Source organism: Nilaparvata lugens, chromosome 9 (genome assembly GCF_014356525.2).
Source record: "Nilaparvata lugens isolate BPH chromosome 9, ASM1435652v1, whole genome shotgun sequence".
Classification (NCBI taxonomy): Eukaryota; Metazoa; Arthropoda; class Insecta; order Hemiptera; family Delphacidae; genus Nilaparvata; species Nilaparvata lugens.
Genome location: NC_052512.1, coordinates 38,054,460 through 38,075,410, shown reverse-complemented (window position 1 = coordinate 38,075,410; position 20,951 = coordinate 38,054,460). Strand labels below are relative to the sequence as shown.

Sequence of the window (20,951 nt, the reverse complement as noted above, 5' to 3'; positions counted from 1 at the left end):
ATTCCACGAGAGCCAATCAGAGAAGCCGTCTTTTCAATAACGCCTTCTCTGATTGGTTCTCGCGAAATTAATCACGGTTAAAATTTAACCGGCTGTTGTGCAACTGGGCCTAAGAGTTGTAGAATTTTGTGCAATGAATAACTTTTCTGTATCTGTACACAATTTAATTTTATCACAAAACGGAACTCACTTTCTGGACCTACCACGTATTATACAGAGTGTTCTGAAAAAAGTTGCCCATAAGTCAGGGCGTGAATCCTCACATCTAAAGAAGAAAAAAAACCGTAGGGCTTCGTTTCAGCAGGGTAACTGAAATTCAGACGAAATCTTTCACTCTGTATAACTTGGTAACTAAGCATTTTCGGACCTATGTCAATTGGAACTTTTTTCTTTTTTTGATGTTAGGAATCACGCTCTGACTTATAAGCACCTTTTTTCAGAGCACTCTATATAGTATAGATAAAGATAGAAGGATAAGAAGATAGAATATAAAACAATTGAAAACAATATTTTATCTAAAACTATGCTTAAGCAAAGTATATCAAACTGGAAGCTTGATGAATGAAAACTTGATGAACTGAAAACTTGATGACTGAGCCTGTTTGGCCAACTTGGCAACCACGCTTATTGTTTCTATCACTTGTTTCCATCTCCCTTTATCTCTCTGATCCACGTATCTCTCCAGTATCAAGTCACAGGTTGTTTCAATTCTACTTTGGTGCTCCAGAACAAGTAGAAACGGTGAGTTTTTCTAAAGAGCAAGTCATATCACAAGAGAGAAAAATGTTACTGAATAGATGAATAATAGAAGTTTGTTATCCCAAAGTACGATATTTACAAAAAGGAGCTTTGAAAGTTAGAATTTTTGAAGCATTTGAAAATGAAAAACTTACTTGGATTGCAATGTAGCCGCTGTATTCAAGTTCACTTTGCCCTCTGAAAAATAAACAGATACCACTCAATGGGTTGAAGTGAAGAAAATGAAAAAAAATACAGATGCATCTTGACCAAAGCATCTCATTCTATGGTCGTGCTTGATGTGATGATGGTGATTAATTCCCAATGAAAAATGATTGAAATTCAACACTTAATAACAATATTTTTTGGGTATTGTGATGAATTTTTTAAATAGACCTCATGAGAAGAGAGGAAAATTGTGATTACCTTTTAAAATGAAAGAATTTGCTAAAGGAATGGTTAGCGACCGAGCGATAAAGCTTACTTATCAGTAACTGTATATTAGATAAGAGTACCGTTCTGTACTGCATATTTTCTAGCAAATTATTTAATAAAATTATAATTATTCTGCAAATAAAGCACGAACCATTTATGAATTGCTCATTGAATTTTGAGGTTACACTTTGTTTACTACCGATCAGATGTTTAAAGCAGCTCAAACACAGCTGACTGATTCAGCGAATTTTAAAATGTCATGCCAGATTCATGCAAGCTATAATTTTATGTCTAAAAAAGTAAAAAACTATCAATAAAGGACCAAGAATTTCGAATAAAAAAATAAAATGTATGTATTATTGTTGAAATTATTTATTACTTAAAAAATTATATTATAATATCAAGTATTATTGTAACTAACTAGGTCATAGCATGAACATAATATTATTGACTAGCAAGAACCCGTGCTTCGCAAGGATCTATTTTGAAACTTGACAAAATGAAAACTTGACGTAATGAAATTTTGAAGAATTGAGAATAGGCCTATAACCATCCTTGGTTAATTAAGAATCTATAAGCAAAATTTCAAGTTAATTAGTCCAGTAGTTCAGACGTGATGATGCGTCAAACATAATTTTCCTATCCCGTATGTGCATAAGCCAGATTTACTTTATATAATTATTATAGATATAGTGAACGACTGCAAGAGATAGGACTGTGGAACAGAATAGTGGTGAAACTATGATAGCGCCAGAAGTGTCTCAAACACAATAGTAGGTACTACATGAACTTTTTGAAAGTGATTTGAAAAAATGTTAAAACAACAGAACTGAATCCTTATCATTCTACCTTCATTTAGAGAGGCTTTTGTTTGAGCCGAATGGAAATCTATTTATAAAAAAATGAATGTCTGTTTGTTTGTTCCTGTAGACTTGAAAACTACTTGACATAACGGCATGAAACTTTGGGAATATGTTGTGTGAATATTGGGGATGGTTTCTAAACAGAAATTTTAATAGGGGGGCTAATAATAATTATTCATTAATCCATTTTGCAGTCATATGTTTTCGAAATTTTCGGCCAAGCGGCTACTGAAGAACGAAAAGATGATCATGATTCAAGATCATATTGTGATAATATGATTTAGCATCTAGTTACCAGCTGTAATAAACATATCACTCTGTGATAAATTATTGTGTACTGGTATTAAAACAGTAGTTTGGAGTTGAAGTGTAGTTGATTGGTACCAGCTGTTGATAATGGTTCCTTAGAAGACCTATACAAATAATTATCACTCCCCTATCATTGAGAAACTGGAAAATGTTGAAAGAAATTATTCACCTAATGAAAGAGAGTATATATATTCTATAGTATATGTATAGTATTCATATTGCATTCATTAATTACTGAAGAATGGAAGAATAATTTACAATTTTTTGAATTTGAGCTTAGCTTATATTCATCCTAAAATGGAAAGAATATGGAATTATGTGTGATTTATCGTACATGGCATATATTTTCTGGTCATATAGGTATCGACAATCTACAGCTATGAAAAAATTGAATATTTTTCTTTGAAACACTGATATCACCTTTTTTTTAATTGAAAACTTTACTGATAGATATTACTACCAATTGATTGAGAAGAATAATAATATGTTTTCGGAATAATGAATGCTGCATGACTAAGCACATAGGAAGTCCGTATTGAACATGTTGATTGCCAGATAAATTCCATGATTCACCAAATAAAGTCAAGTGTAACATGAGATACATTGGCGGTACGAAGTTCGCTGGATAAGCTAGTTGTAAATTAAGCTTTATTATTAAATAGACAACGCTGAAAAAGACAGGCTCAATCACCAGGAATACTATAAATCTATGAGGGACCGTAAGCCATTAATTTTGAGTAGTTCAATTACTTCCATTATGGACAGTCAATACGTATGAAATTTATTAGCTACCGTACAGAATAAAAAATTTTTGATTGCAGTGACCCCGACTACTGTATTATGAATAACCATATCGGATCAATATAAGGAATTACTCGCATCTCTCATCAATTCGTAGTTTTTATTCACAAAATCAAAAAAATATATATATAAAGTATATATTTGATAAAATCACGGCTAGTACGGTACTCAAGTTGTCTTTTTCTGGCCGTGCTACAAATAAATGTAGGTATAGTTTGACATTTTGTTTCTGTAATCTTGTTGTCTATTAAGAAAGTTCTCAATACGATTTTTGATGGCAATAAAATTTGAATTTGAAAAAAGAATTACCAACAAACTCCTAACCAAAGAAAACCTTTGTGCTCTGTTCTAATCTGAGTGTATGCGACTCCATGTACAGCTGATAGAAGGCGCAAACCGAACTGGCCAAGCATACAACGTGAACAAACACGTGGTAAGCTCGCGCTCTCAATCAACACAAAATCAATTCGATCAGCTAATTGATGAAATTGTTTCAAGCTTTCCAATGATTACAACATAAATGTTAGAATATCATGTGTGAATTAACTCAGTTCCATATGGAGTTCACCTTACCATAAGCTTACTTAATAGGATCCTTTTTCATCCTTTGAAATCCTTAGAGGCAAAATATCTAAAAATCCGTTCTTAGTGCGCATCTAGCATGTTTGAAGAATATTTGTGCAAAGTTTTAAGTCTGTAGGCCAATTAGTTTGAGCTGTAGTGTGATTTTACATCAAAATTTTCGAAAAGTGCCCTCTCCTGAACCCCCCTGTGCTCCTGATTGGAATTTTTCTGCATAGATCTGATTTTTTTTCGTACCTGAACGAAAAAGTTCCTCATGACTTTGCTGTGCAATGAGCGGTTAAAAAGTACAAAATTTTGGGGGGGCCCCAGCTCCCTCAGGGGGGCAAATTTCTGGAAATCCTTTCCAGAACATGGAAAACCTCGAACCGCGCAGCTAACCGTGCATTCCTCCGAACATCAACGAACATGAGCATAGGTTCATAATGTTAAAAATCAGCTGTTAATCATTCGCCGTACCGTACTCCGAACCATTCGCCTTGCCGCTTGGCTCTGTTCTAACTGCTCGCCTCACCTCACTCCGAACGCTGAACTTTTCAGCCAATCAGAGCCCTTGATTACAATTCACCGTGCAGCTCGCTCCACAATATTTTGGCTATCCATCACAAGTGGAAAACATGGAAACATGAATACAGAAGTATGGACAATTTTTTTATTTGATTAAATTCATGTTTTGAAAAATTCATTGTTACGAATGATAAATTGATAGGAGCCTTTTTCATCCTTTGAAATCCTTAGAGGCAAAATATCTAAAAATCCGTTCTTAGTGCGCGTCTAGCATGTTTGAAGAATATTTTTGCAAAGTTTCAAGTCTGTAGGACAATTAGTTTGAGCTGTAGTGTGATTTTACATCAAAATTTTCGAAAAATGCCCTCTCCTGGACCCCCCTGTGCTCCTGATCAAAATTTTTCTGCATAGATCTGATTTTTTTTCGTAGCTGAACAAAAAAGTTCCTCATGACTTTGCTGTGCAATGAGCGGTTAAAAAGTACAAAATTTTGGGGGGGCCCCAGCTCCCTCAGGGGGGGCAAATTTCTGGAAATCCTTTCTTAGTGGATGTTTTCAGGCTACCATAAACAATCGTGCAAAATTTCAAGTTTTTAGGCTCAGTAGTTTGGGCTGTGGTGTGATTTCAGTCCGTTGGGGCTTAGCCTTTTATAAGTATAGATAAGAGCAGCAGAAATTAATTATAACAGTCTCAGACATAATTAAAATTGTATAAGAATATTCATTTATTAATTATTACTTCAACTGAACCACATGGTGATTGAATATCTTTGGCAAGTCTAAGCCAATCATAGTGCATAGAAATAGCACCAAAAAGGTGATCGTTTGAAAACAACACATGTTAATCTACTATCAGACAACAAACCTGCCTTATCATATACGCTAGCACATGTACATTGTATAAGAGGAACTATGTCTAGAAGATTAAGCAGTTGTAAGAATTATACGAATTGAGTTATTATTGTAATTAAAGGAATTATATTCTACTGCTTGCCACTGACGTCACGTCTACGTCACAATCGTTCTACCAATGGCAAATTTTCATGCAAATTTATTACACCGAGACTCTCAGAGAAAGATTCTAGCCAAGAAGCTTAGAAGAAGACGTTTCACTTCCCTTTTGAAATCCTCACCGTTCAGACCTCGTTAAAGTTACCAAGACCTATTTGTAAGATTTTATATGTTCTATTTGTGAGCCAATATTTTAGGCTAATCTATTTGTTATTTGTAAATCTATTCTCATCAATCGATAAATTAAAAGTTTAAAGTTAAATCATCCCTTAATTAATTTGGTGAAGGAAATATTAAATTAAAATTCCCCACGTGCTGAGACCGAAGCCTGGACCCGCTGCCGATCAAACTATTTTTGATCTAAAGAAGAAAACCACGACCGCCAAGGAATTTCACGTGAGTTATAACTTTAAAGGGGCCCCAATCTACGCTTCGAAAAGTATTACAGTGCAAAAAAAAAATATATAAATTTTTTCTTCGTTAAATTATTGGCCACGCCGACAAGCGCTTTTCAGTCATTAAGAGCCTAGAATTTGTTCAATATAGAATTTATAAGAACTTGTAGTTGATTCACCATCCTCCGCTGCCAGAACCACGACCCCAAGCATTTTTCAAGATACTTTATAATTTATTTCACTATTTTTTCAAAACTATTAAATTCTATCAATTGTAAAATTCTGTCGAATCATGCATGATATCATGCGAGTACAAGAAAATTGCTAATCATTTTTTGTTAATATTAAACCACTTTCAATCTGTAAATCAAATTCTGAATCTGCACTGTGTGATCATACATTTTATTATAATATATTTCAATTTTGTTAATTCGTTTCCTGAGTTCGATGATTTCTTGAGCCTGTCAATTATTGTGTCTGATACGTTCTATATCATCAAGACCCGATCGAATACGATCATTGAAATAATTGAATTAAGCTGGATATTGGAACAGGTCTAAGTGGATGTAGTGAGTGGGGTCAGATCGAGATATTTGTTCTTTGTCCTTACCTGCTCATATATCAGCTTTTATCTGTTACCAACCTCGACTTAGGAGCGAATACATCAACAGTACAGCAGATGCAGCCAGAGATCATATAATTTCCTACAATAGAGCTTGAAACCCGACAAGACTCTGTTCTCGAAATATATTCTGAACGATATTTGGTCCAAGTACCGTATTTTAATCCTTCAGAACTTATTAGAGACGCAGTCCCGTAAATTATCTACATCGGGATTTTTGCTCGACCTGTATGATTTTGTATGCTCATTCTTCACAGGTAATAATTTTAAGGTATCCGTATTCAATGTTTAGTGTCTGCTACACTACTTATGAAAATTTCATCACCATACAATCTGTCATAAGAAGAATCAAGGGTGAGCGAGCGTTTAGGCCTCCTGCGATTCCGACAATTGTATTGAATCTTGTAGTGAGTCAATCATTCTGGTGTACACTTAGCGTCCACGCACGCAGTTACAAAATTTATAACCTCTGTTCTGAACAAAGCTCAGGCTAGAGCTACCAGAGGACTGTAATTTACTACTCAATTTATCAAATAGAAACGAGGAGCAAAATTTAATCTTCAATTTGAGCCAGGTTATTGGTACAGTTAAACTCTGCATTAATGAACAATAAGAAGAGCAAAAACTCACCAGATATAATCCAATTTTGTCTACTTGCCCTTCGAAGCCTTTATTAGGTGGTTTGGTCAGATTCAGGGGTGGAAAGAAATCTGGGAAAAAGATAGGTTTTCGCTTCCAGGCTGGTTTTCCGTGTTCAACTTGCAGGCTCCGTATACTGTACTATATTCCGAACGAAGCTCAGACTGGATTCTTTATAAATTCAAACTGATGCAAATTAATTCAATTTAACACTATTTACAATGTTATATTTATAATCCACACACACGACACTTAAACAATCAATTACTAGAAATTTCCGATGGAAAATTACATTACAAATACAAACTCGGTCTTCACAACAAGACAACACAAAACTAACAAGAACGACTACTGGTCGACTGGACAAGAATGACTCAGGCTTTTTTTCTCGACAAACCAAAACAGCTGAACAATCGACACTAGCGCACAAGCCTGCTACGGGCAGAACTGTAGTCTGGGATTGGCGCTACAATTCAAAAAATGCTCTGGCCAGACCATACCCCCGCCTCTGAAAAACTATTTTTCAGCCAAGTTACAAAACTGAAAAAAAAAACCACAGAAAGGAAAAAATCCAGACATGACAAAAAAAAAAACAAAACACCAACACCAAAAAACAACACAAAAAGAAAAAAATGCAACAATCACAACAACTATTAAGTTGGGAGTGGATATAAATTTTTTTACTAGGTCGAATACGGAAACAACGATTACACTTAAAGACACAAATACGAATAATAGAGCGAGCAGACAGTATCCAGAATTTCTGTCTGATCAAGGACAACAATAACGAAGGTCCAGCATGACAATTCTTCTTGTGATGATAATCAATCAACATCGATACGAAAGCGTCGGATTTTGGTAGGATCATCTGATGACAAGTCTCAAATTCCAGTCCAGCATGAGACAAACGACCGCCGACGCGAATCACACCTTTATCAATGAATGGAGACAGGCGACGAAGGCGCATAGAACAATCTTCTCCCTTCTCCAATTGCACAAATTCAGATGAAAAATGTATCTTCTGCACCACTTTACATAGATACCTCTCAGCAACATCGAAATCTGATTCCTCTGATTGGGGTAAGATTCGTAAGAATTGGAGAACAAGAATTACAATTCTCAAAAGACGACCATAATCCGAACAACGACCAATCAATGAATATACTGCATTGCTGTTACAATCAGGAGATTTTGTGACTGTCAACACTGACGGTTTTTTCGCTTCCGGTGGATCCACGATCTCTTCCATTTGAGTTCGGACGGGCCAATCGCATTCGTCCTCTGCTATCCATGATGGACCTGAGAGCCACAACGGAAAGTTCACAAGCTCAACTGGTGATAAACCTCTAGACAAACAGTCAGCGGGATTTTCAATTCCGGCAACATGCATCCACTCCTGTATACAAGAATCCTGTATTTTTGCGACGCGATTACCAACAAAAGTTTGCCATTTTGCGGATGGAGCATTAATCCAACACAAGGTGACTGTCGAATCAGAGAGTGCGACAATACGAGACACATGACAACGTTCACTAATAATAGTGACTACTGAATTCATGAGTTCTGCCAACAAGAGTGCCGCACACAACTCCAAACGAGGTATTGAAACAACTTTAGATGGTGCTACCTTGGACTTGGAACACAATAATACAACTCTTGACTCCTCGCTCTCCTTCTGCGACTTCGCATAGATAACTGCACCATAACCCGACAATGATGAGTCACAAAAACCAATCAAACTGATGTGAGAATCCTGAAACAAACCAACGTGACGTGGAACAGCAAATTTTAATAATAGAGGCAACTCTTTTTGACAATTCTCCCAAAGAGTGCATATAGACTCAGGCGGCTTCTCGTCCCAATCCACTCCTAATTTCCACAGTTTCTGGACAAGACACTTGAGAAATAATGTAAACGGTGACAAGAGACCAAGTGGATCATAGATACGAGCCATCACTGACAGAATAGAACGCTTAGTAGCGACGACCTCACCACACTCGACGGAAAACTGAAACAGATCAGTACTAGGTTGCCAATTCAATCCCAAGATAGCCAAGGAGTTGTCTGCTTCGAAATCCTTGTACGAAAACGATTTCTCTTCCTCCGAGAATTTCTCCAGCATTGATGGTGAATTTGACGTCCACTTTGTGAGCGAAAAACCTCCTCCCTCAAACAGCTGCTTGGACTGATGATACAGCTCCGCAGCCGCTGACTCTGTGGCGACAGATGTGACTAAGTCGTCCATGAACATGTCTCTTGGTATTCTCGCCTTGGCTGCTGGAAAACGATTTCCATCCTCCTCTACAAGCTGGTGGACGGTGCGAAGTGCCAAATATGGAGAGCTTGAAACACCAAAAACAACACAATTGAGCTGATAAATTTCGATCGGATCCTCCGGCGAAAATCTCCACAATACACGCTGATAACGACGGCAGGAATCCTCCACTAATATCTGTCGATACATTTGTTTAATGTCGGCAGTTAGTGCGATTGGGAACAAACGAAAATTGACTAACAAAACAAAAATGTCAGTCTGCAATTTGGGACCAGCATGAAGAACCTGGTTCAATGACAAACCCGATGATGTTCTGGAACCAGCATCAAATACAATTCGGATGGGCGTGGTAGTGCTGCTTGCTTTCACGATGGCGTGATGCGGTATGTAGTAACCACCTCGGTCTGTCTGATCTGCTACAAACGACATGTGACCCTGACGTAGGTAATCAATCAATATTTCATGATATGAAATACGAGTATTGCTGTCATGCTCTAGTCGTCTCTCCAAACTCAGCAGTCGGCGTTCGGCGACAGCATACGAATCTCCCAAGCTGCTGGGCGGCTCCGCAAATGACAAGGCAACAACAAAACGACCAGAATTCACATGATGTACAGACTTCCGAAAATTTACCTCACACTCCAACTCTTCCGGTTTCAGTTGACAGCTTGGTGTAGGGCACGATTCCAACTCCCAAAAACATTCCACAAAACTATCCAACGATGGACTACTAACGAATGGACTACAGATGGCTGTAGAACAATTCGACACATTTTTTGTTGAAGTGAGAATCGGCGCTCTCCCCATCAGAATGTGACCAAAGACACTATTAACAGTCATCAATTCATGCGATTCACCTGTACTAGGACTCCCATGTAGCAAGTGAGGAACTAACTCTGCACCAATGATGCCATCTATTCTACTAGGAAGGTAGAATTTGTCGTTGGCCAGTGTGAGATTTTCAAGATGATGAAGTTTGGATCTGTCGATTTCACAAGAAGGCAACTTGTCGATGATTCTATCTACCACTGTGGCATCCATCAAAAACTTGATGGTAGGATCCAACTTCGACTGAATCGACACACAAGTACGACCTCGAACTTCACTAGTACCACCACCAAATCCACGAACAACGGTTTTCATGGGCTGGAATGGTAGTCTCAAACGCCGACACAATTTGGCTGTAACAAAATGACACTGACTCCCGGTGTCAACCAAGAAACGAACATTACAAAGCCGATCATTACAATCTCGAATATGTGCAGTGACGGTTGACAACACAACGGTCGAATTTTCTACATCATTGGATGTAGAACAACAACTAATAGGTGATATGCCACCTGCCTTGGAGTTCGACGAGGACGCAACACCTTCATTGGAACTTGATCTGGAAAAGTGCAATAAAGAATGATGAGATTCTCGACATTGCGCACACTGAGTTTTACTACGACAATTTTTACTCAAATGATCCACATCAAGACAACGAAAACAACAAAACTTTCCTTTAATCAAACAATAACGATCCCAAGGAGTCATTTTCAAGAAACTAGCACAATCTACTAACCGATGACCCGGTTTTGAGCACTTCAGACAATTGGGATTTTTACTAGATGCATCGTTAGATGAATCATTGGATTGAACCACAAACACCTTTGATTTATTATCTTTTTTGTGCTTCATATTAAACGAATCAGTCTGTTTCTCATCAGAAGGAAGAGTCTTAATTTGCTTTTCAATGAATTTGACATAATCGGCATAAGTTGGCATAGCCTTGTCACGTACGGCCAATTCAAAATTTCTACGAGAACTTGGATCCAGCAATCTCAAGCCATGATAGAGGAATATCGAGTCTGACAAATCAGTGAGTCGCAATCTCTTCACTGCATTGATGGAACTGCAAAACCCATCCAAAATCGCAATACAACCTGCCTTTGATTCTGATTTTATTGGACGAAATTCAAAAATTTGTTTGAAATAGGCATCGACTTGCGCTCGTGGATCGTTATAGCGGGTCAATAATGCCTGCCAAATTATTAGATAATTATTAGCCAATGGTGGCAAATGACGACAAATATTTGCTGCTTGACCAGTAAGTCTACTTACAAGATATTGGACCTTCTGCTGATCGTTCAAACTCTTGTTGTCATGTACCAATGCCTTGAACAATTCATAAAACACCGACCATTGAGTCTGGTTCCCATCAAATTTTGGAAGGTCGATTTTGGGCAGTACTGACTCGGACACGACCGGTTGTGCATTAGCTGCTGAAGCTGCCGAAGATTGAGCAATAGCATCAGTCGCCTCTTTCTGTTTGAGAGTGTTAGCCGCTACTTCAATATACTGAAACAGATCTAGATGTGAGTCGTTGAATGCTACAACATAATCTTTATTCAACTCAAGTTCCAACTCATTAACCACTAATTCTGTCTTTTCATAATCCGAAATGGTCTGAGACACCCGAGGATACAACACTAAAAATTGCTCAGCAACTTTTGGATCAGAGACATTTTTAGACAGTTCATAAATCCTTTGCAATCTGGCATACAATTGTTCCAGTTTAGCGCGATGCACAATGATTTGTTTCTGTAATTTTTCCTCCATCTTGAACTCATACACAAAACAATTCAGCCCCGACAATACAAACAACAGACAAACAACAAGAATGAGTTCAAAACTAAATGGAAGGAAAAATCACGACTAGTAAGTTATCAAAGTTAAACTTTGATTATCAATTCACAAGACAAGTTATTGCTGAAGACAAAACTATATGATTAGATAATGTTCTTCCAACAACTCACAAACAAACGATAACTTGTTGAATTGAACAAACAAAATCATGCTGTGATTAACCTTCACTAACATGTACAATACAAAATGGACAATACAAAATCCAACAAACAAATTCCTGAGAAAAGAGCACAATGAGCCTAGTTTCAGGAAAATTACAATTTTAACTGAAATAAATTTAATTTCAGACAAATACAAATTGACAAGAAACCTTGCTCTAGAACAAGGCTACAACAAACTAAAGTTGTGCATAGATCAGACAATTCTGAACATGCCAACATTGGACAAAAAACGAAATTGCTTAAATCTAATGTGTGTGAATTAATCAACAAGTTACAAATTTAAATTCATCACGGTTCGGAGGCCAGAAATGTTCTGAACAAAGCTTAGGCTAGAGCTACCAGAGGACTGTAATTTACTACTCAATTTATCAAATAGAAACGAGGAGCAAAATTTAATCTTCAATTTGAGCCAGGTTATGGTACAGTTAAACTCTGCATTAATGAACAATAAAAAGAGCAAAAACTCACCAGATATAATCCAATTTTGTCTACTTGCCCTTCGAAGCCTTTATTAGGTGGTTTGGTCAGATTCAGGGGTGGAAAGAAATCTGGGAAAAAGATAGGTTTTCGCTTCCAGGCTGGTTTTCCGTGTTCAACTTGCAGGCTCCGTATACTGTACTATATTCCAAACGAAGCTCAGACTGGATTCTTTATAAATTCAAACTGATGCAAATTAATTCAATTTAACACTATTTACGATGTTATATTTATAATCCACACACACGACACTTAAACAATCAATTACTAGAAATTTCCGATGGAAATTACATTACAAATACAAACTCGGTCTTCACAACAAGACAACACAAAACTAACAAGAACGACTACTGGTCGACTGGACAAGAATGACTCGGGCTTTTTTTCTCGACAAACCAAAACAGCTGAACAATCGACACTAGCGCACAAGCCTGCTACGGGCAGAGCTGTAGTCTGGGATTGGCGCTACAATTCAAAAAATGCTCTGGCCAGACCAACCTCAACACCGTTGATTTAGTACAAGATTCACGCTACGTATGGGAGGCGAGTAAAAAACTGCTTTACATGATTTGCAGACACAACGTGAGGCATTTAGATACAGCACTACATGATTTGGCCAGTGACGTGGGACTATTTACATTCCACATCTGATTCTTTATATGTGTATCGACTTATCCTTGGAGGTGAGAGTGACTCCCCCAGGAAAAGCTTTACAGTATTTACCAAACTTATCTATTGAAAGAAATTGTTAGGTCTCAGCACAAGAAGCTAGAAAATGTTATCACCAGTTACGGTATAAATTGACTAGAGATAAGATAATAACGGCTCTCAAGGCTATGATTATTAACAGCTAAATGAAAATAAAAGTCTTGTTGTAGTTATTTAATAATAATGATGTTTTAGGTTAGGTTCTTTGACATTAGCTTGTCGAGGACCTTAGTAATCAGTCGAGCCGTATTTGAAAATTAGCCAGACACCTTATAGCAAATTAATTGCATCTAGGTAGCATTCGCTAAGACTAGGATAAGAGGGTTTTGTAAACTAAGCATGCCAAATAAATGTCACCAAAAACGATTAAGAAAACACAAAAATGTCAATTATTATATCATTGAGCATGAACAAAAATAATAAAAAATCTGGTGTGGTACACTCACACAACTTTCCTTGCTCATTGAACTATAAGCCTCATTGTCAAACGAGAATAATTTAGGGGAATAACATAATGAAGATTGACGGTTGACGATTGACGATTGACGATTGATATTTGCAACTACGATCAGGCTACTGTATATGTGTATATACAATTGTTTTCAGAGTACTTTTTCCTTTATGTAAATTGTGAAATTCGATGATTTTTTTGAAATTCGTCAAAACAGCTGTTCTACAGATGAAATATCTTGACTATGACTGTGTTATTTTTATAAACTGCTCTACCCACCGTACCTACGGTATATGGAAGAAAAAAAAGTAAAAACCATGTACCTACCTATCTCATGCACGAGAAGGAGGTTACAAAGTCCATTTATCACGGATTGGATGGACCCCCCATTAGTACCCCAGGAAAAAGACTCATGTCAGTTGATAGAGCTAATAAATAACTATACAGGGTATAAATTTGAAAAAAATCGTTGGAGCCGTTTTTGAGAAAATCGTGAAAAACATGGATTTTAGTAACTGTCATTTTTCTCAAGAATATTACGGAGCTCCTGCAGTTTTCACAGAAATGAGACTCATTCAGTTGATGGGGCTTATAAATAGCTATCCATGGTAAAAATTTGAAGAAAATCGTTAGAGCCGTTTTCGAGAAAACCGTGAAAAACATGGCTTTTTAGTCATTATCCGCCATTTTTCTCAAGAATATTACGGAGCTCCTGGAATTTTCCCAGAAATGAGACTCATACCAGTTGATAGGGCTTATAAATAGCTATCCATGATATGAATTTGAAGAAAATCGTTAGAGCCATTTTCGAGAAAAACGTGAAAAACATGGTTTTTTAGTAATTATCCGCCATTTTTTCCGCCATCTTGAATTGAATTTTCTTGAATTTCTTATTGTCGGGTCCTCATGGTATAGGGACCTTAAGTTTAAAATTTTCAAGTCGATCGGTTAATTAGGAATGGAGTTATCGTGTTAACAGACATACGCACACACACACACACACATACACACACACAGACCAATACCCAAAAATAATTTTTTTGGACTCAGGGGACCTTGAAACGTATAGAAAACTTGAAATTGGGGCACCTTAATTTTTTTTGGAAAGCAATACTTTCCTTACCTATGGTAGTAGGGCAAGGAAAGTAAAAACGAAACATAAAGATGAAGGAAATGGAATTTATTTTTATTGAGCGCATTAATACATATTACAGTCTAGGGATGTACAAATCATAATACAGTATCTGCTCAGCACTAAAAATTATTCAATTCAAAATCTCCACGTGGTCTTTATTGAAATTATAAAAGTTTGTAAGTTGTTGTAGAAGGCACGAAACAATGAAGTTGAGATAAAATAAGAGTTAAAGATGGAAATATCCAATTTTAGGATAGCAATATGTTGTAATATGTTATTGTATTATGAACTATTCAACAGTACTAAATTGCGTCATTGCAGAGTATTTAAAATCCGCCAATGGGAAAGGATATTCAAATTTTATGCGAATTGAAAGAGTTGGAGGTATCATCAAGAGAGAATAGGGGAAGACCAACAGCCCACTTGCTTGCCAGAGGTCACCAGGGACACCCACCAAATATGAGAGCATTAGATGAATCCCTTATTGTAGGCTATATTAAATAATTTTTTGCCAAAGTTTGAGTTTTGATATATGTAATTGAAAATAAAATTCATATAACTCAGTGATGTCGCAGTATGACATGAGTTGTTAAATTTAAATATTCCCACTGGAGAGGACGACAGCAGCCCACCAGAAGAGGCTTAGGACACCGAGACAAATCCAGGCCACCATCAATAATATTGTGAAAGATCTACACGTGAGTTCAATAATTATTTAAGAGGGCCCTCAGTGCTATGAATCAATCGCAATTAAATAATGCTAGCTTGTCGGAAGTCTATTTGATAATCAAACTTAATATTGAAATTTGTGCAAATATTCAAACTTAAGGGAAAGTCCTATTAAGAACAATAATTCATAAGAATTTGATATTTAAGTATGCACAGAGTAAATATTTATTAATATTAGATTTATTATAATTATATGCTTACTTATTCAGGCAAATAAATGCATTGATAACAATAAAACCTGTAGCAAAGAACGCTAATGCAGGATGAAAACCATAGCCAAAAGAAAGATTATTTTTTCAACGAGTAAAGGAATTTTATAAATGCTACAAAAAACCTTCAAACAATTATTATTCAACAAGCCAAAAATCAAAAGTAATCTTTTTTATCAGTTATTTATAAGAATTTTCTGAAGATCATGATCATAAGATAAATTATTTTATCTGAATTCCACCAGAGGCCGATTTCAAGCCCTTAGATATCTTAATATTTTAATTTTACATATTATTGGAAGTAAGATTTATAAATTTTATTTGACAAGAAATAGCAGGTCGACAACTGAGCTATAGAAATAGACAGAATATATGCTGATTAAAAGAGCACGAGGTATATTATTTGATGCTAATAAGCAAAGTAAAACATTTTGTGAGCTATCTGTGATATTTTTTGCAACATATATTTTCTCATATTAGTTTCATTTTCATCGTTCTATTTTTTATTATTGCTCATTGATATTTTCATGCATATTATATATTTATATTTGTTGAATGGTGTACCCTTCATTTATGATCCTGTCTTCATGCATGACCAATCTTGTTCTAGTCTATTTTAATTCTATTATTGAAAAATTATTTAAATTATCAACCAATTATATTCTTCACTGAATAAGTTGGATAAATCGGCAATATACAGCATTGATTATTAAATCTTCAGAAATATTACGTTCTCAAGATTTATTTAAATTATTCAGAACCATCGCATCCAATTTGGAAGAACCCAAGGGTCATATTATTAGGTTGCAGCAGCATTATAAATTAATAGAATTTATAAGGTATTCTGATAGAGTGTCGCCTTTGATTCCGCTCGGTATCATCTCACATCGCTGACCCCTTTGTCAGATGGTGGCGAGTGAGTGGCATTGGTGTCGATACCATATTATTGTCTAGTACAAAATTCAGAACACTTATATCTATATCTTCTGCATCTACAATTGCGGTATCGACCAGATCAATCATGAGAACTGCAAATTGATAAAGCAGCCACCGTTTGCGGCCATTGGAAGCAGAGAATTATTTGAGCTTCTTGGAGAGCTGGTAAGAAGTTTGTGGTATTTCTCTTTCAGGAGGCATAAAAATAATAATATTATTCAAAAATCTTTCGCTCTACCGACTACTGCCAGCTGGGCATATGCGACGCAAAAAATAATGTCACAACTTTTATTGATTTCTTCATCAATCTATCGATACATTCCCTCTTCATAAACATAAATGTGGTATATATATCAGCTGGTAGGTACCGTGTTTCGGATGGATACGTTAAGTTGTCTTTCCCGGCTACCTATAAAGCAGTCGTTATAATTATCATGTCAGAGGCCCTAAAATTGATCAGCTGCGACCTGAAAACTCTGACACCAGACCTGATTCAGCCAGGTCATTCGAAATCATTATTATTATGCTTGGGTGAAAAGATGTTTATCTAACATCCTCCCTCAAGAACCCCGTCAATATTTTAGCGAAATACATCACTCCCCTATAGATTAGTCAACTTCCCGAAATTTCAAACACTTCCGATCTAAAGGATTCATTCATTTATACAATAAGTACATTATCAAAATTCACAGAGACTTCTTTATTAGTCTCGCTCAATTTAAAGAGTGAAATGTTTTATTTAATCTCTAAAGAGTTTAATGTTTTATCTAGCGTTGTCAGTTCCTTACATTTTCTTAATCTTATGATTTATTTTGGAACTTTCGCACCAATAACTCCAATGACGAAGTCTGTGTTAAACCCCCCCCCCTTGTTATGCCACTCCATTTTTGACATTATCAAAGCATTCCTTTTCACAAACTAATTTTTAACATATAAATCAATACTTTTACCATAATCACAGTTATAGTTTTTTCCAACTCCATAACTTCTTGTTTATAATATTATCAAGTTATGACCTCCTCCACATTCAAACAAGGAAAAGCAAACTTCATTTTAGACTCACCATACTTCACTTTTATATGATCTTCATTGAGATATTTGAATTCTGTAAACTCCGTCCGAAATGTGGAGTTCTCATCTTTGCCATAAAGAACAGTTACTCCATCTAAATAGCGTATATTTGAGAATTCTTTAGTAATCAACGTAAGAGTTTGCATCACTCCTTGTATGTTCTTTCCGGTCTGGAAGCAAGAAATATAAGTGAAAGACAGAGTTACTTGTTCATTCATATAAGGACTCAAAGGAACTTTTTCTTCCTGGGATAATTACTGTGATTGTGGAAGAAATGAATATAAATGTTTGTGGAATTGAACCTGAGAAAGGAATATGGTTCAGGTCCCGAGATGGACATAACATTTTCAATAATTGAAATATTGGTTCACGTTTAGTCCATTAAGAGCAGCCAATTTACTAGAGAAAAATATTATAGTATAATACACTAGTAGTTCTGCGAACAGTAGACCTCGCTCATGAATATAACTTTCAATCTAATGAGAAGGGCCAGTACAGTAAGTACAGTATATTGTGAGGATTTAGCCGTGCCATCTATTATTTTCTCCATTGAAAGTGCTAGAGACACTGTTTGCAGGGACACCGGTCTTATCAATGAGGTACCTTTATATCGTCTCCATATTCACAATATAAACATATATTACAACTTACCTAATAATTAATTATAAGAAATCGGTCAACTGAAGGAAAAAAAGAATATGCAGTAGGCAATTTAGATGATGAATCATCTCACAGACAATGGTGAGAAGGAAAATGATTCTAAATAAGATGGGTTTGTTGGTGACAATGACAGGAAGTTGCTAATGATGTTTTTCATGAAAAGTGGATTCAATGTTATGGCTTGTTATGCTTATGCAGAATGTTAATGCTCACAAATTGGTTTCCGATCTCATACCAAAAGGAAAAAAAAGACTTGACACTGTCGAGCGACACAAAAATGCACAGAAAATGCATACAATACAATAATTATTGTACCTGATAAACTGAAAATTCAGTTAAAAAATAACTAAAATAATAACTGACAGTTATAAATAGAAGAAGTTGGAGATTGAAGAAATGTTTATGATGTTAAATATTGTCTACAACAAAAATAGTTGTTGATTTATTTTTATCAAATTGTACACAGTTAAAATTGTCGAGCTATCTGTAACAGATAATAATAGTTATTTATTATATAAAAGATATTAATAATATGATGATATTAAATATCATCATTGAGATGAACCATTTTCATATTAAAGATGATATTAAAGATTTTTTAAAAATAATTTATCTGATTAATTTGATAAATCAATTTAATAATAATAAGATGATTCAATTTAATTATTCTATATAGTTATAATAATAATTTTATAATGATATATTATCAGAATGAGATATAACAATAATTATTAGTATAGATTTTTCTGCAAAAAAATCTGGTTCGAACAAGATTTGAACCTGAGTCCCACAGTGTGATTAACTACCCTCTAACCGACTTGTACACCATGCCCTGGTAACAGTGGATGCGAAAAAGTAGGAACATGAATTGCTGTATCTTCAAAGTAACTTTTGAGGTTATTCTACAGTATTTTGTATATTACAAAGAAATTGGAGGTCTTACCAAAAATCGTTACACATACGTTTCTGCGCCTTGTTTCAAAGAGCTTGCATACCAAATTTCATCCAAATTGGACAATAACTGCGACTGTAACTGCGGTACAAACAAACAGACAAAAGCCGATCGAGTCGAAACTAAGACCTCAGCTTCGCTTCAGTCAATTAAGTGGGTACTAAACGTGAACCTATTTCAATGATTAAACATATTGTGTCCATCTTGGGACCAGAACCATTTTCCTTTCTCAGGTCCAATTTCACAATTGCGTTGTCAGGTGAAGTGGTAATTACATAATACATCTCATCATTAACCCTCCATTAAACATGTTTGATCTGAGCGAAGTATACAAAGACAACTTATAAGAGACAAAAAAGACAAAGACAAAAAATAAGAAGTGTTAAAAATATCACACTTTCAAGGGCGGATAGTTTGAACAATATGAGAAGTAACACTGTCAGCTCAATTGATCATAAGAACGTTTTTTCTCAAATACCACACTTTTAAGGGCGGATACCTCGAAAAATATGGAAGATATGAGAAACAACACTGTCAAATTGATCCTTGGATAGAGTCCTCGTAAAAGCACAACATTCAAAAATAGATGTGAGGAGTTGTAGGGGACCTGACTGTGAAACACTGGTAGTGTAGTAGGGGAACACACTACCTTGTAGAGGAAATTGTTAAGCGAAAACTCTGCAAAGTCATGCAACAAGGTAGAGTGATTAGAAGGAAATGGGATCTGGAAAAGCTTTTAGAGAGAACAGGGGGGATGAATTCAGAAAAAAAGTTGAATTCCAGCTGATACACCAAACTCTCTGAATAGCAGCGCTCATTTCGGGTAAGGATGGGCATACCTGACTCGCAATTATGAGGTACCGGGCTCAATTTCCGGGCTGGCCAGTAATTCTCTGGTAGTAGCTCTAGTTGAATTTCCATCTAGCTGTTAATGTTGTTGTCAATATTTGCAGTAGCAGAATTCTTCGGGGTGGTTTACAGCATTTAACTTTGCATTTTTGTTTGACAATAATTTATTTATCGATCAGCATTTGAATAAATACAATTTTTCATCAATTCCCATCTGTTTTGGATATATCTTCAATTGATGGAAGCGAAGCTGAGGTCTTAGTTTCGACTTGATCGGCTTTTGTCTGTTTGTTTGTTTGTACCTTAGTTACAGTCGCAGTTATTGTCTGATTTGGATGAAATTTGTTATGCAAGTTCTTTGAAACAAGGCGCAGAAACATATGTGTAACGATTTTTGGTAAGACCTCCGGATTTTTGTAATATTTAAAAAACCATAAACTAACCTCAAAAGTTACTCAATTACGTATCTTTGAGGATACAGCAATAATTCATGTTCTTACTTTTTCGCATCCACTGTTACCAGGGCATGGTGTTCAAGACGGTTAGAGTGTAGTTTGATACACTGTGGGACCCAGGTTCAAATCTCGTTCCAACCAGATTTTTTTGCAGATGATACTAGCTAGCAGCTAGTCTGTCTAGCAGCTAGAATCACGCCCTTATTCTAATAATATATCATTATAAAATATTATTATTATCACTATATAGAATAATTAAATTGAATTATCTTATTATTATCAAATTAATTGGAT

At 35.8% G+C, this 20,951-nt stretch overlaps 1 protein-coding gene across 1 annotated transcript in view; it reads right to left on the bottom strand.

The window, feature by feature from the left end:
* The window catches only part of LOC111044275, a 277,601-nt gene that overhangs the window by 102,624 nt on the left and 154,026 nt on the right, over window positions 1-20,951 (bottom strand). The window contains exons 14-15 of the mRNA XM_039435828.1: window positions 17,734-17,911; window positions 894-936 (exon numbers count right to left, since the gene is read on the bottom strand). Of these exons, the coding sequence (XP_039291762.1) occupies window positions 894-936; window positions 17,734-17,911 (221 nt within the window). The remainder of the gene's footprint in view (window positions 1-893; window positions 937-17,733; window positions 17,912-20,951) is intronic.